Source organism: Oratosquilla oratoria, chromosome 24 (genome assembly GCF_046742065.1).
Source record: "Oratosquilla oratoria isolate Oo_2021 chromosome 24, ASM4674206v1, whole genome shotgun sequence".
Classification (NCBI taxonomy): Eukaryota; Metazoa; Arthropoda; class Malacostraca; order Stomatopoda; family Squillidae; genus Oratosquilla; species Oratosquilla oratoria.
Genome location: NC_134800.1, coordinates 10711800 through 10730086, shown reverse-complemented (window position 1 = coordinate 10730086; position 18287 = coordinate 10711800). Strand labels below are relative to the sequence as shown.

At 36.1% G+C, this 18287-nt stretch overlaps 1 protein-coding gene across 3 annotated transcripts in view; it reads right to left on the bottom strand.

The window, feature by feature from the left end:
• Positions 1-18287, bottom strand: part of LOC143038443 (NFX1-type zinc finger-containing protein 1-like) — a 62891-nt gene that overhangs the window by 40202 nt on the left and 4402 nt on the right. For all 3 annotated transcript variants that reach the window (XM_076207640.1, XM_076207642.1, XM_076207641.1), the window contains exons 2-6: positions 11174-14003; positions 10976-11059; positions 7130-7232; positions 5488-5656; positions 178-324 (exon numbers count right to left, since the gene is read on the bottom strand). In XM_076207640.1, the coding sequence (XP_076063755.1) occupies positions 178-324; positions 5488-5656; positions 7130-7232; positions 10976-11059; positions 11174-13979 (3309 nt within the window). In that variant the 5' untranslated portion in view covers positions 13980-14003. The remainder of the gene's footprint in view (positions 1-177; positions 325-5487; positions 5657-7129; positions 7233-10975; positions 11060-11173; positions 14004-18287) is intronic.

The following is an 18287-nucleotide window of genomic DNA, read 5'->3' as shown; positions in this document are numbered from 1 at the left end:
GAGTGGCAGTGAGATAATTAGATATCCATTTCCTTACATTACTTTCAAATATGTTGGTCCTTTGTACACGTTGAGTTGAAATAGTGTAACAAGAGCACAGAACCTTGTGCAAATATTGGGCGTGTCTCTTTATTAAAAATTTCTGGAGTTTAACCATATGCACAAAATATGGCTTACCTTACGGAGTAAGAAGAACTGCCCGGTGTATGGAGTCAAAATGGTTATGTCCTCTGGATCATATCCTTGAAGTACAAGATGACGACACAGTGCCATAAGCAGTTCTGCTTCAAACTGGTTCTCATGGCTCTGGTTGTCATCACTTTCCTGGTGAGAATATAACCAAAAAGAAACTCATAAAATTTGAGAAAATTAGTTTATACAGGTTATTTGTGAATTGGAACTATAATAAACCCTTGATAGTTAAACTAACTGGAGTGAAGGCTTGGTCGTTATAGACAAAAATATGTACTGTACATACAGTATTTAGATTTTCCATTAACCTTCTATCCATACTGAAAATTGCACTGCATATCCAGACCTTTTTCATTACATCAGATGAATGATTGGTAGGTCTAACTAGTTCAATGTAACAAGATTATTATAGCAAGAATTTACTGCATGGAAATCAATCTATTGCCCCACTTTTCTCTTGCAGAGCTGTGGCCCCCTAGAAACCATTTATGTTCACGAGTAACTCAGTGTAGATATGTGTTGCTGTCTGGAATGTCTCTTATTGCTTCCAAATTCCCCTGTATTTATCTAGTTGTAGTGTATAGTGTACATGGTTGGAGCAATGCTTATGGGGTCCCCACCTCTTTTCCTCCATTTGGGTTAAATTTTTATCAACTTATTCTACAATTCTATACTTCTTTGTGGAAAGCTATACTTCTTGATCTTCAAAACAGGTTTGTTTTTTCAGTTATCAACTTATGAAGTCGCCTCTTTTTGTTCTTCCAATTTGGGTAGTCCTAGTTTATCTTTCCTCATAATCATGTTGTGTGGACCAGGGATCATCTTGGATGACACTTTTTGTATTCTCTCAATTTTCTTATTGTTTATAAACACGTGCATTGGGCTTTTCATTACTTGAATAAGAAGATTAAGTCCCATTTTTTAGGGGAAGGATGGTGGTGTGGAGAGAGCAAAAATATGCATATTTTCAACATACACAGGTGTCTCCATTCCCTACCCCCCATGTATGGTGACTACATCCTTGTTTCCTCAGGAGTAACTGGTGTCGAGATGAACAAGGATTGTATATTCCACTCTGTCACATTTTCTCACATGCCCAGCAACCAGAAAACAAAAAGTAGTCATAGACATGTGGCTTGCCATTTGAGCAGGAACACAGAAATTATGTTTTTTTTTTTAATACTAAAATGCAGGTCCCTTACATATGGAGGGGGGTGCAAATGCTCAGGGGTGGAGCTTTTAGGGGGGAACAATTCTAGCCTGGAATTGCCACCCACATGGCTGACAAAATACAAATACCAAGGGGTTTTTCCATTTATAAGGGAGGTAGTCATGTCAAACATCATAAATCCCACCCACCCATTTCATCCCTACCCAATCCAATCCCATTCACCACCCTCCCCTCCCTCTTTTCTTGGTTCCTGGACGACAGGTAATCCCAGCATCTCCCCCATTGCCCTGGGTCAGAAGCAATGCAGCAAGATGCAGCACATCCACAGAGAAGATGAGGATAAATCCCTTTGGGCTGTGTCAAAATATTGTTCACATATAATTCCCTAACCCCTCCATCTCCAACCCACTCCCTTCCATGCATCACAGCATCATTCATACACAACAATTCTTCATTCACCCCTATCTTGTCTTCTCTCTTCCTTCCTCAACAGACACTCCCCTCATTCTCAACACCTTTTACCCTGTCTATCCATCTCATCCTTGGTCACCCCCTCATGTTCATGCCATCTACACTTCTTTTACTAATTTTTTTTCACTCAATCTTTCTACGTGTCCAAATCATCGCAATACTCTTTCATCAACCCTATCTCCCATCTCCTTCTCCACCCCTGCTCTCCTCCTCACCCCCTTATTTCAAAGGATTACAAAGGCAGAGCATGCTGACAGGAGACCTTTTGGTCCATATCTAGGTCAGATGAAGAAAAAAAAAAAAAAAATGATGATAATGATAAATGAATAAAAACTATAATAATGTAAGTAATAAATAACCCCATTGGTATAGTTAAATAATAAACAAACAGGTAAATAGTAAATAATAATAAATTGACATATAACTAATAATGAGAATTAAGCAAATAATAATATACAGACAAATGATAACAAAACAAATAAATAATACAAAATAAATGATAGTCATTACAGCATCTTAGGTGCTTATTCAAACAATTTTTAAAGCTTAGAACTGAACTACATTGCACTGCCTCTGCAGGAAGTTTATTCCATTCATTAACTACATGGTTGGCGAAGTTGTTTCTACCCACTTCCAAATTAAATCTATTTCCAGACAGTTTGAGACCATTGTTTCTTGTCTGATTCTCATTCAGTGTATACATTTTGTCACTTTTGATGTCAATTCCCTTTAGAATCTTAAAGACCTGTGTTAAGTCACCTCAGAGTCTATGCTTTTTTAGAGAAAACAGATTCATATGTTTTAGTTGATTTTTGTATGATTTATCTTTGATATTTGGAATCAGTTTTGTGGCTTGCCATTGTACTTTTTCCAATCAGTCAATGTCTTTAAGATTCAGTGACCATACGGAAACAGCATATTTCAAATGTGGACAAACTAACAATTTATATAGGTTGTAATGAGTGATAGGACGTTTGAAGTCAAAAGATCGCATAATCAGTCCTAGAATCTTATTTGCTTTCTCAGAGGCTGAAATACACTGCTTAGATGATTTGAGATCATTACTGATACTTTTGTTAATGAATTTCCAAATAACTTGTAATTGTATTTACTGTTATTTTTACCTATGTGCATTACCTTGCACTTACTTGTGTTAAATTTCATTAGCCACTTTTCAGGCCATTGCTGTAATCTAAATCTTCTTGAATATCTAATTTGTTTAAATGATCATTTGCCATTCCACAGTTTTGTATCATCAGCAAATTTGGAAACAATAGATTTAAGTCCATGTCTTATATCATTACATATACTATGAATAGAAGTGGCCCAAGAACAGAACCCTGAGGAACTCACTCATAACATTTTTTCCAACCAGAAGTTTTTCCATTTAAAACAACTCTCTGTTTTCGATCATTCAACCAATTACTAGTCCAACTTTGGCTACCACTTATTGTGTGTGGAGCTAATTTAGTAAGTGGTCTTTTGTGGGGGATGGTATCAAAAGTTTTTGCAAACTCTAGATATATTAAATATATTGTTTCTTTTGTCATAATTCGAGATAACTGTGTTGTAGAATTCGAGTAAGTTAGTCATGCACGAACGTTTCTGTCTGAAACCATGCTGGCTATATTTCTGTCTGAAACCATGCTGGCTATATTTCTGTCTGAAACCATGCTGCCTATCATTCATCAAACAATTACTTTCTAAATGATGTTTGATTGCATCTCTAATGACAGTTTCCATATTTTTTCCTACAATTGAAGTCAAACTTATACGACTGTAGTTACAGGAATACTTCACCATACAAATGAGTGCTATAAAGTAGGTAAAACAAATGTTGGGTGTATGTGAAAGCCCCAGGTAAAAATTGAGGTGGTGGTTGACAGGGTCCATGAACACAACCCCCCTATTTACACGTAAAACCCACCTCAATATACAAATTTTTGCTTTGCGACCAGTCAGCTGGGAACACAACTCGGTGGTATAGTGAGATATTCTGTATTTGGATTCTTTTTGTCATCTTTTTTGAGCATGGGAGTAACGTTAGCTAGCTTCCATTCTCTTGGGACATCTCAGGATATGACAGATTTCTTGAAAATAATTTCTAATGGAACAACAATCTCATTTTTCATTTCCTTTAAGATTCTTTGATGCCAGCCTAGTAACCCCTACACATATCATCTCACATTTAAACTCTCCCTCTCTTATGTTCCATGATTTTGACCCATACAGTGCTGTTGGAACAATTACCCTTTCATACCCTCTTAGCATTCCCAAACATCTATTTCTCATTACACTTTTTAATACCCCAAGGTATTTACTTCTCTCAATCTACATTCTACTTCCACTACTTTTCCCACCACACTCACCCAATAGATTCTAAAACTATCCACTTTCTCCAGTCTCTCTCCCTTCCAATTTCCTACCATCCTCTCCCCTTATACATCTAATCATCTTACTTTTGCCCACATTTTCTTTAACTTCCTCCTTTTGCACACCTTCCCAAACTCCATCACTAACTTTATCCATCTGATCCTGATGCAAGTGCAGTGTCATCAGACAACAACTAGTTTTATGTCTCATTTTTCTCCATTTTCTTTAATCATTCCCAATCTCCTGCCCATTATCATTACATTTCCCTCCCACACCACCCCATCCATGTGCACAATGAACAGCTGCAGTGACATGACACATCTCTGGCAAAATCCCACCTTTACCTCAATCCACTCATTCTAACACAGGCTCTATTTCTCTCATCAAAACTCTTCACTGCTCTGAACAGTTTTTCTCCTACCTGATATAATAATACTTCTACTGAAGATTTTTCTCCCTTACAAGAGAGGTTGCCAAAAAACAAAGGCACAAAATCCAATCCCACCCATTCCATCCCCAACATACTCCACTCCCATTCACCCCCCTCCCCTCTTTTCTTGGCTCCTCCTGGATGGTCATCCCTGCACCTCACCCACTGCCCTGGGTCAGAAGCAATGTTGCAAGACACAGGACATCCACAGCAAGGCCGCTTCATTAAATCGGTGACACCCTCCCTCTCTGTCCCCTCATGCAGAAATGAAGAAGACAGGGAGAAATCCATTTGGGCTGCATCAAATTATTTTTCACATATACTCCCTCATCCCCCATCCCCCACCCACTCCGTTTCATGCATTACAGCATTATACATACACAACCATTCTCCATTCACCCCTATCTTCTGTCTTCTCCCATCTTTCCTCAACAGACATTTCATTTTTTCCCAATGCCCCTTTTACCTCATCCATCCATCTCTTCCTTGGTTGCCCCTCATGTTCATTCCTACATAATGTGGTCAAAATAGAAGCCCCAACAATCCATAATTGATTATTTTTACATCAGAATCAACAAAATACAAAATATTTTCCATTATCCTTTCTGCAATAGGGACAATAGATGCAATTTTAAAATCTGTTTAATTTTGCAAGCCAATAACCAACATAGGCAGAGAGGTGGTGGTGATAGGGCACATCACCAAGAAGTTTGCCCCAAGGCAGCACTTAGGCACATAAAAGCTCTGCTAAAATGTAAGAACTAATCATCACTATATCTAAATCAATTAAAAATTCTTTTAGATGGATCTTAATTTGAAAAATTACTAAAATGGACTTCTTTATCATTACCTCTTTTTCCAGGTATTGATGGTCCACAAAGAAAACATTTTTCTCAACACCTTTGACATTGGGATACTTGTGTACTGATGGATGGTCCAGAAGGCTCTCATACACACTTGGCACTAGAAGACGTGATATGGAAGGTCGCATCCGATGTTGGTAGGCTAAAGTCTCATAACTGCAATATTTGTAATAAAGATATCTTAAAATTAAATTTTGTATGACAAAAATCTTCACGATTATTACTTCAAAATAAATGCAAGAACTGTATGCAACTTATGGGCCCCAACATTAGTACTTGATTACAAAATACCAAAGGACCAATGACAGGTTACATGTGGTGGACCTAAGATGGACAATGAAGCTGCCCATTTTAAGATTTGAATTATTGTATGGTTCTTTTTCTGTAGGGAGAGATTATATGTGTGTATATAAGTGTGAGCAGTAGTATATTCAAATGTTTATTTGGTTGTGTCAAGACATAATCATACATTTAAGGCTTTCCTTTTATATATGTTTGTGTTCATCACATTAATCTGTACATGCACAGTTAAGCAACATATCAAGTTCTCTCCCACAATACTACTGATGTACTTGTCAGGTGAGAGGTTTCAATCCCAAATCTTTCTCCTCTTTTGTTTCAGAAGAAGTGATAGTGAATATCACTGTATGGAGCTGACTTGAAATTTATTAAAAGGCAGAACAAAGTAGCATGTATTTACCTAATTGTAGTATTCAGGAAAGGAGCATTGCTCATGAGGTTCCATTTCAGATGATGTAAAGGAATATGGAGGGGGTCACGAAGATGGAGAGTGAGAACTGAAGTGAGAGTGAGGGTGGATAGAGATCTGGTAGATATGGTATTCAAAGAATATTGTGTTGGTTCAGGTATATGGAAAGAATGAGTAATAAGGACTGGCAAGATAAGTGCCAAGGTGGATGGAGTAAACCCAAGGGGAAATCTGAGAATGGAATGGAAGCATGGGTTGAATGGGGACTTAGGTATGTAGAGAAGTAAGAGGGCAAGACATTGGTATATGTGGCTTTGAACATATAATAAAATTATATGGCCTGTAAATTCTGGAGTGTATGACAGGAGGGTTACCATGAATTGAAGTGGTGGGGGTAAATCAGTTTCACTAGTTGGGTCTTTGACCTTAATACCAATTCTGACGAGAGTATAAAGCCAAGATATGAATGATCCTTCACCAAAAAGTATGGATAGAAGGGACAACAAATAGGTATTGTATGGGTTAAGGGTGTATACCTTAACTAGGCCACCCCCTTACAAGGGAGAGAGTGACCTTATTTTTTTTCTAAGGGTTTATTTGGGGTCTGTCTTATATATCAGTCATATGAGATATCATGCAATTTGAAAATAATTCTGGGAGATAATATGAACCAATACCAATGTCACAGGCCTATTACATGCAGGGTTCTATCATTGAATCCTTCAGTGACCCAGAATGATCACTTGAACATTTCATAAACATATCTAAATTGTTCTATGAGACATGTCTGCCTCTAATATCAATACTTGTTCTTATCCTATGGAAACTCTACATCATCCACACATAAAAATCATCAGGAATACAGTAAACAAAAGTCTACATTTAGCCAATTTAAACAATACAAAATACATCAACTTTACCTTACACCATTCTTTACCATGCGCTCAAAGAGGGATGTACCCAATCCATATTTTGTTGCCAACTCGTACACAGTGGTGCTTGGTCGAAGTTGCTGATGGTCACCTGTAAAAGTACTGGTCATAAAATATTTTGTATATAATAGCACACAAGTCCCATGGGATTTCAAGAGACCCCCAACCCTTACAGTGGGGAATATTAAGAAAACTACTATATTCTCTTGGGTACAATTGACAAACTCTGCCCCACAAACCGTTAGTCTGATTCCAAAGTCTCAATCTTTCCCAATTTGTGTTAAACATATATCTTGAAGGCATGACCTAATTGAGCTTCTGCCATGTAATCACTATTTGGAGCTGTCACACTAGAATCTGGGGACCTCTAACAGTTTGTGAAAGAGAATGGTATCTTTTGCTTCTACAGACACCACAAACCAACAAAACCACATTTAAGTGGGGCTACATTTCTGCATGACCTAATCCCAAAGAAATCAAATTGGAAAGAATAATTTTCTACGGCATACTTAGGAATATTAATAGACTCTTGCAGTTCAGGCACAATCACCCCTTCACACAATCTCCTCTTAGCATCCATTCTCAAATGTCTATTATTCATTACACTTTTTAATACCCTGAGGCACATCTTGCTTCTCTCAATCTACAATCTACTTCCATCTCCCCTCCTCCTTTTCCTGTCACATGCAAACCAGTGCCTAAAGCTACTGAATTCCTAAAGCCTCTCTCCTAAGACTCACTTCCAAATTGCTGCCATCCTCTCCCCTTGTACATCTCATCACCTTACTTTTACCCACATTTACCTTTAACTTTTTACTCTCGTACACCTTCCCAAATTCCTTCACTAACTTCCGTACCCCTCTGATCCTGCTACAAGTACAAGGGCATCCACAAACAACTGACTTACCTCCCACTTTTCTCCATTTTCATTAACCATCTCTAACCCCCTGCCCATTACCATTGCATTTACCTCTTGCACCACCCCATCCATGTATAATTTGGACAACCATGGCAACATGATACATCCCTGACACAATCCCACCTTTACCTTAAACCATTCACTCTATCCATTTCCACTTCTGACATAGGCTCTACTACTCTCCTGAAAATTCTAACTGCTCTTAACAGCTTTCCATTGATCCCATATATCTGCAAAACCTCCCAGTGTCTTCTTGCCCTGTCCTTTTCCAAATTCATAAGGCCCAAATAAACATCCTTACCCTTTTCTAAAGCTTTCTCACACATATCTGATCTCAAAAATCTGATAAATGCAATCTCTACTTTTCCTAAACCTACATTGTTCCTCTCCTAATCCTCTCGATCAAAACCCTCCCATAAGCCTTTCCAACAACACTCAACAAAATTATCCCTCTGAAACTACTACACTCACACTTGTTCCCTTTTGCCTTGTAAAGCGGAACTATACAAGTACTCCTCCAGTCCTCCAACACTCTACCCTCCCTTACACACACATTAATCCTCAACAGCCAGTCCATCACCATACCTCCCTTCTTCAGACAGTCTGCATGACACCCATCTAACCCATGTGCCTTACCTTCTCTCATCCTTTTAATAATTGCTTGTACAGTACTACCTCTCATTAACGGACTAAAGGGGGGTAACAGTGTCCATTGATGTGAATAATCCGTTGATTTTGGAGTGGTTTTTGGGTGGCATAGTGATTGCAAGCACTAAACAACAGCACCAAAAACACAAGGAAAACACTGCAAATACAGCTAATTAACATCCATTAATGAGAGGTCTCACTGTACCTCATCTTTTATTTCTCCCCCATTTTCCTCATCCATACTGTCTTTCTTAGTGTCTCCCACTGCAACCACCATTCCATCCCTATCCTCCTCCACATTTAGCAGCTCCCTAAAATATTTTGCCTATCTTCCCCTTACTGTCACCTCTTCCATTATTATCTCTCTAGCTGCACCTTTTACTTTATCTTTTCTACTATATTTGCCTTCAATTCTCTTGATTTCTTTCCAAAACATCTCATTATTACTTCAATTTCCTTCCAAAACATCTCATTATTTCTTTAAAAAATTTGTCATACTCATGCATTATTTTACATCTGATCTCCTTTTAATAATACTAATACAGTAAACCCTACCTAAATAGGAACTGAACATCTTAGATAGACACCTAATATCTCGGATTGTTCTCCAAGATATAGGAGGTTGGACACTGGTCAGGCATAAGATTTCATTGTGCAGTGTTCAATATAAATTCTTGTAATTTTGTGTGGAATAAACTGTACAATGCCATTATTAGTGATTTTGTGTCTGAAATGTGATGGAACAATACAATAGAATTTTCTTGGATTTTTAGATATTTAGGATTGGTGTTCCCCCTTTAATCTTACTTAGCTGGAGTTTACTGTAGTAATACATACATACATACATATACCAAGGCTTTTTCCCCCTTACAAGGGAGGTAGCAAAAAAAATAGGAAAAGGTATAAACTCTCTCACACCCATTCCATCCCTGAATACACCCCACACCCCTCCACCCTCCCTCTTATCTTAGCACCTCCTGGATGATAGGTCATCCCTGCACCTTGTCCACTGCCCTGGGTCAGAAGCAATGTCGCAAGACACAGCAAGGCCGCTTCATTAATTCAGCGACCCACTCTCTCCGTCCCCCCATTGCATAAAAGGAAAAGACAGGGAGAAATCCCTTCGGGCTGCATCAAATTTTGCTCACACATACTACCTCACCCCCCATCCACCTGCCCATTCCACCTCATGCATCACAACATCATCCATATACAACCATTCTCCATTCACCCCTGTCTTCTGTCCTCTCCCATCCTTCCTCAACAGACATTCCTCTCTTCCCCAAAGCCCCCTTCACCCCATCCATCCATCTCATCCTAGGATATCCCCTCATGTTCACTCCCTCCACATCTGCCTTCCATACCTCTTTTACTAGTCTTTCTTCACTCATTCTTTCCATGTGTCCAAACCATCCTAATACTCTTTCATCAACCCTATCTCCCAACTCCCTTTCCACCTCCGTTCTTCTCCTCATCTCCTCATTTCTCACTCTATCTAGCCTAGTAACCCCAATCATACTTCTCAGACACTTCATCTCAAACACATTCAAACTCCTTCTCTCTTCCTCTCTTATGTTCCGTGTTTCTGCCCCATAGTGCTGTTGGCACAATAACTCCTTCATACAGTCTCCTCTTAGCATCCATTCCCAAATGAATGTGGATAAAAGTAAGGTGATAAGATGTACAAGGGGTGAAAGTGGCAGTAGACTGGAAGTGAGCATTAAGGGAGAGCGACTGGAGGAAGTGGATAGTTTTAGATACTTGGGTGCAAATGTGGCAGGAAAAGGTGGAGTGAAGGTGGAGGTAGAATGTAGATTGAGAGAAGTGAGTAAATGCCTTGGTGGATTGAAGAGTGTAATGACGAATAGACTGTAGTAATGATAATAATAAAGCACTCTTGCAGACACACATTTATGCCTTTTGGAGGTCAGGGATGCAGAATCCCATATTCCTTAAATCCTAATCACAAGACCAATTAGTGCAAATACTGCACATAAAAAAGGCTACTTGTAGTCAGGCAAAATTATAGAAGATGTGTACTTGTCTTTCTGAATTTAAGAATAACAACTTCCTCAACATTTTCCTTACCTATCATAATAAGGTGTTGACAGGATGCAGAATCCCATATTCCTTAAATCCTAATCACAAGACCAATTAGTGCAAATACTGCACATAAAAAGGGCTACTTGTAGTCAGGCAAAATTATAGAAGATGTGTACTTGTCTCTCTGAATTTAAGAATAACAACTTCCTCAACATTTTCCTTACCTATCATAATAAGGTGTTGACATTCATATGAAAGTGATGAAATAACATGACTCTCCAATATCTCAGCAGCTTCTTCAATAATCACTGAAAATGTAAAAATTACACATTATAAATATGCCTTTATATATTATGTGCCAAATTTACATTGGAACCTCAAATAAACATGATTACATTATCAGTTTTCTGTTATTCACTTACCAATGGATGGTGCTAATTCTTGGAGCAGAAGAACATTTTGTGCTGCTGCTGTTGTTGTCATGCCAACCACTGCTGCCTTCCTCATAATATGAAGATACTTAGAATTTCTAACTGCTGTCAGTTCACGATTCTTGCACTGAAATTCCTGCTCAATTTGACCTATTTTGGCCTTAACCTTTTCAGCAAGCTTTTCAACCCAGTAATGATATAGTGCCCATCTACCATAAAAATCAAGTTCCCATATATCAAGAAACCTGTTTCTTTCAATAAAGTTCCCATTTCTATTCTTAACTTTCGGTAGTCCAGCTGTTAAGGCCTGTAACTGTTCATTGAGGGTATGAATTTGTCTAGCAATTGTCCAATCATAAGGATGAAGCTGCAAAAGCTTTTCTTGGTATTCTAGCTGTGTTGTTAATCCACTTATTTTTATTTCATAAGAAACTGTATGTGCAAAATTAGAGTGTGTATCTTCTAGGTCATATTCTATTACTCTCTCACTTTCCTCCATGCCAAGTAGGTCTTCTACATCATCCCATTCATTTTCTGCCTCTTCTTGGTGGTTTACAATTTCCTGTTTATTTGAAGCAAATTGAACATCTCCGACTCCTTCAAACTGGCCACCTGTCAAAAGCCACTTACTTAAAACTCTTTCATCACCTATCCTGGTGAGCTGTATTTCAATATGCTGTGGAATAATTTTATGTGTCTGTAGAGTAGAAAGTGGAAGAATTCCTTCCAAGTTTTGATATTCTTTAAGAGTACTGGTACACTTCTTCAATGCATATTCCAAACTCTCAATCTCTCTGCCAAGATCTTGATTTCGCTGGTATATGGCAATTGGTATTTGTCTATCCATAGACAGATCCCTGGCAAGCTTGGAAATCTGATATTTCTCCAAAGTAGGGTTTTTACATCGAGATCCAACCCTGACAATACTTCGAGTAAAATTTTCCATGCCTTCAAGAAATTGGTCCAATGCATGGTTTGTATAGCAGAGTACAAGAATTGGACTCCCATATTCAGTTTTCCAATGATCTATATTGTTAAGAAGAACCTGAGTAATTTTCAAACCAAGGAACGTCTTCCCTGTTCCTGGAGGCCCTTGGATAATTGCTACCTGCCTTGTCAAAGCACTTTGGAATGCTCTAAACTGAGAATCATCTAGCCCTAATTCTGCAGGGGATGGCCAACCTCTACCTTGAATTAAAACATTTTCCAAGTGTGGATACAAGTCAAAGTAATCTTCCTCAGTAGTCTCATCTATATCATTCAAAAAAAAATCAATCTTATCTTTTATTGGTTTCATAATATCCATTCTTTTCATTGACCTAAGATCATACCTTGCATCTTCACCTAGATATGCTGGAGGGTTGACCATTTTTTCAACTTTGATTAAGTTTTCTTGGAACGGAAGTTGGTCTCCTTGCAGTTTCTGAAGAGCAGTAAGAACATGCTTATATGCTATAAAGAAAGCTTTAGACTCAATCATTGTAAATTGAGTACAAAGATTTAAATCATCTATAGAATCTTGAAATTTTACACCTATCAATCCATCTTTAAGATACTTAACATCTCTTTCTTGAATTGATGCAAAGTAAATGGTTTCAAAATCATTATTTGTGAAACCAACCAAATTCCCATGCATAAAGCGCCTTGAACTTTCAATATTAAATTTTCTTGGAAGGTTCAGTTTAACAAAATGGATCAGCTCTCTTCGTACAATGTCTGATCCAGTCACCTTGACATTCTTATAAATTCTAACATCTTGCTGCTTTGATCGTGTTCCACTTCTGAAGCTCAAAATTGCATTTCTAAGCGGTCTTACAAAATCTTCTCGTAACAGTCTAAACTGGATATCCAGGTAATGTTCTCCATCTCTGTACTTTCCTTCAATAATATTTTTCCGAAGAAATGGTTTTATGGTCTTAGAGAAGTCATATCCTGTTGGAATGACAGAGAGCTCACGAAAATCTTCTGGTGGCTCTCCTTCAACCATATGACAGTGGTTTCCTTTCACTTTTTCTCTCTCAAATCTCTCTCTTCCTGCATCAATTTCTTTCTTCATGGAAACAATCTTTGCTTTAATTTCATTCTGTTTCTGATGATCCTCAAAAGTCATGGAATCAAGAATCATTTCACAACTGTCCAGAAGTTCAGGCAGCTTATCAATGGCAACAAAAGTAAGGCAGACAATATAACTTTGAAAGACATCTGCTAAATAAGAAAAGAAACTAACTACTTTATCTTGTTCCCTCCTCACGTGCAGAAGGAACCTTGATAATTGATTAATGAAACTGGTGATAAAAGTTTTATTATGCAATGCAATAAGACTTTCCTTATTGGACTTTGATTTGCAACAGTGTGCCAAGACTCTGAAGAGCAAAATCATTAAATCCATTCTTATATTTTCATTTTGTGAAATAAGTATATCATACCCTGACCTTTCTGACAGCAGTGATAATATGGCAACATCTGGTGGACTTTCTAATGTTGATTCAAGAGCTTTATATCCAATGGGCCAATTCCTTTTTGATTTATCTTTACTAGATAAACTTTCACAGCGTTTTTCATTTGCATCTCTGTTCTCCCATCTAGGTCTGCCTCTTTGAGTACCTCTCTCACTAGAAGTTTCCCATCCCATTACATTCTGTTGTTCTGTTTCTCGATAATTTCTCTGGTTACCTCTTGTTCTTTGAAATCCTCTTACATGTCCTCTACTTGATCTTGCTCTCTGTGGGAAGCCTCTTTGCTCACTACGTGGTAACAAATTTCCAAGACTCTGTGATCTCCTCCCTCCCCGATCCATGGTTGAAATGTAAAGATGAATTACCTGAAAAGATTAAAACTAAAATCACTACCAGGCTCATGATATGGCACATGAAAGGCCAAGATACTTGGTTTTAATCATTTTTCCTGGAAAGAAAAATGCATGGCCAGTAAAGCCCTAAAAAATAAATAAAGTAATATTAAAAAAATAAACCCAAAACTTGCTTATTATATAAACACTAACCTCATATAGAAAGCATATCAAAATATTATGTGAAATTCATTGCATTCAGAAATGTTTAACAGTGAACACTATGCTATTTACTACAAGCTGTAATTGTGTAATAAAGAAACGAGTTAATCTTGTGGAGTCTCATCTTACTTCATATCTAGTTGAGAATTCACTAGCTTTTAGCTTGGATTTTATCATTTAAGCTCCGGTAGATGCATAACATGAAAAACTTGTCTTCTTCAGTTTCTTATGACCCCATGATGCTCTCTCATCCCAATACCACGAGATCTCTGTCAAATTCATCTAGTCCCATTGATGAGCTGAACACTATCACCTCATTCTTTTTCTTTATATATGTATATATATGTATATATATATATATATATATATATATATATTCTTTATATATATATATATGTATATATATATATATATATACATATGTATATATATATACATATGTATATATATATATATACATATATATACATATAAATATATATATGTATATATACATATATATATACATATTTATATACATATATATATATATATATATATATATATATATATACATATATATATAATATATATACATATATATATATATATACACATATAATATACATATGTATATATATATATATATATATATGTATATATATATATATATATACATATGTATATATATATGTATATATATACATATGTATATATATACATATGTACATATATACATATGTATATGTATACATATGTATATACATATATATATATATATATATAAATGATGAGTTTATTTCCATATATAATTATATATACATGTATATACATATACATATATATACATATATATATATATATATATATATATATATATACACACACACAGACGCTCCTCTACTTACATTCATTCGTTTTACGTTCGATTTTACTTTTGAACTGACTAAAAAAAAAAAGTAAAAAAATAATTTTTTGAGTGAATTTTTTAGTTTAACGCGCTCTCCGTAGTTCAAACGATACTTGCGCATGACGCTGCGTCCATTGTTTACATTGCACAAACGACAAACTGAACATGCCTTGCCTCATCCTCATCCTCTTCCACCATCTCAATTTATTTGAAATTAATGCTATTATTTTACAATGTTATGTGCATAATTAATTATTTAGGGCGTTTTATAAGATACGGTGATAGAATTTACGGATGTATAGTAAAGTAACAACTTACGTTCATTTTCAACTTACGTTCGGCCGTTCAGAACGTAACTAAAACGTAAGTTGAAGAGTGTCTGTATGTATATGTATGTATGTATGTATATATATATATATATATATATATATATATATATATATATATATATATATATATATATATATATTATCTGCTAAGCTGGGAACCAAATTCTCAATACTATCTTCTGAACAAGTATTGTTCATATACTTCATTTTGTGCAGTCCCTCACATATAAATTGGTTTTCACAAGAGTTTTTTTTTTTTTTTGTAGGAAAGCGAGAAAAAAACATGTGTACATGCACAATCAATGTGCATACACATGTTGTCTAGGTTTCTTATAATGTAGGCTTTATCTGGCGTTCCTGTGATTCATACGACGGACTACATTTTTGCAGTATAAACAATCGTATTCGACCAATCATTCAAGTACATTTACCTACACAGATAGCCTGCAGGTCAAAATAGTACTCTCTATTCTGCTGACGTCTAGGCATGATGCTGACGAAAGCCTTATAAACAATTTACTTTTGAAAAAATAATAATAAAAAGTGTCAGAGGGTCAGGGAATTATTGGAGAGATTACTTCACGCGTGTTGTAAAAATAGACTTCTTGACATGAATGCTTAAACAATTTAGTTTTACTGTAGTCGTCTGAGCTGTGTGTAAAATGAATTTTAGATAATAAATAAATATAAATACATATATAAATATATATATATATATATATATATATATATATATATATATATATACATATATATATATATATATATACATATATATATATATATAACAAAATGTAGAGTATAGTTTTGGAGCAGTGTTCTTGGGGTCATTTTCTTACAATTTATGAAAATTTTCCAAAAATTCCCCAATATTAGTTTCTGTTGTTGGCCCTGACATTTTCATCCAATTTGTTCCATGTATTGAATACTATACTTTCCATACACATTTCAAAAAAGCTGTTTTATTGTGTGTGTACATACATGTATGTATATATATATAAATATATATATATGTGTGTGTGTGATTCACCTTGGTCTTTGGATCACGTGTTGGACTTGTGATCGACAGCTATTTACCTCCCGAAAGAGAGCTCAGAGCTCGTATGACCGATCTATGGGTGATGCTGACCTTACACGCACACACACACCCAGCTCCCCGCCCACGAGAGTCGGAGTAACGATTCGAAGCGCAGCGATATTGAAATAATTTCAACCCTGGGCGGGATTCGAACCAGATACCACCAGCATAGAGATGCAACTAAAAAAAAGAAAAAAAATGGATATTTTCGTTTTCCATATATTTTGTTTTAAAATAACTCGGCAAGGAAAATAACTAAATTACCATAATTTTTCTATGTTAGAATGTCAAATAAATCAGTATACCCCTCACTTAGGGTTTTCTATGGTGTTAGGGCACTTCCATTTTCTGTGGTTTCATGTTTTGATGCGTTTTATTTTACAATGTACAATTGTCCCACTTAGTTTTGGCAGTTTTAAAAATGTTTCGGACAAGAATAGCAACTCGCCCAGTATTCTTTTTTTATTACATTTTCGTGTCTTTTCGTTTACAGGCTTTGTTTTTTCTTTTATTTTCTTTGCTAAATATTAACTACCTTAAAAAACGTGACAGCGAAATACTCTAAATAGTGTAGCAGACGACACATTTTTCTTGACTTACTAATGACATCTATCACTCTTATTTGACAATACGATTAATATACGTTGCAGGAGAGAGCGAGAGAGAGAGAACGAAGGAATCCGTTCACGTAGTAGTCGAAAGTATATATATACCTCCGAGCTTCAATGGTCTTCTAACGCCTCACGGCACCACCCTCCTTCCAGGTTTCTTATGAAAAAAAAAAAAAAAAAAAAAAAAAAAAAAAAAAAAAAAAAAAAAAAAATTAGTGAAGTTCATGAGCCACAGCCAACCTCTTATCAACTTCACTTGGCTTGAGTTTAAAGATGACTTACCTGATGTTCCACCCCCAAGTAAAACAGAAAAAAGAACTTTAGACTTAGGGAGTCTAGTGTTAGTTAAAATGAGTATAAATTAGTTCAAAGAAACTACAATCATTTAGTGTAATGAGAAGAGGAAAATCAGTTTTAAATAGTACAGTTTAAGTTGGCGCAAAGTGCTAGGTATTACATAAATAAAATGCCTTGACCTTGAAAAAAAAACAGGTCGAAATGGACATGACTTCTCCTATTCAACTTAAGCTAATATATAGTCATGATGGTCAAGAATTTTACCATGTTGAAATTAATTTCAACGCTCACTGTAACTTAGATCGAAATGACCATGACTTTTCCTATTTAACTTAAGCTAATCTACAGTCATGATGGTCGAGAATTTTACCATGTTAAAATTAATTTCGACGCTCACCGTGACTCAGGTGGAAATGGACATGACTTTTCCTGTTCAACTTGAGCTGATCTACAGTCATGATGGTCGAGAATTTTACCATGTTAAAATTTATTTCGACGCTCACTGTGACTTAGGTCGAAATGACCATGACTTTTCCTATTCAACTTAAGCTAAGCTGTAGTCATGATGGTCAAGAATTTTACCATGTTAAATTAATTCAACGCCCATTGTGACTCAGGTCGACATGAACATGACTTTTCCTATTCAACTTAATTTAATCTACAGTCATGATGGTCGAGAATTTTACCATGTTAAAATCAATTTCGACGCTCACTGTGACTTAGGTCGAAATGACCATGACTTTTCCTATTCAACTTAAGCTAAGCTGTAGTCATGATGGTCAAGAATTTTACCATGTTAAACTAATTCAACGCCCACTGTGACTCAGGTCAACATGAACATGACTTTTCCTATTCAACTTAATTTAATCTACAGTCATGATGGTCGAGAAT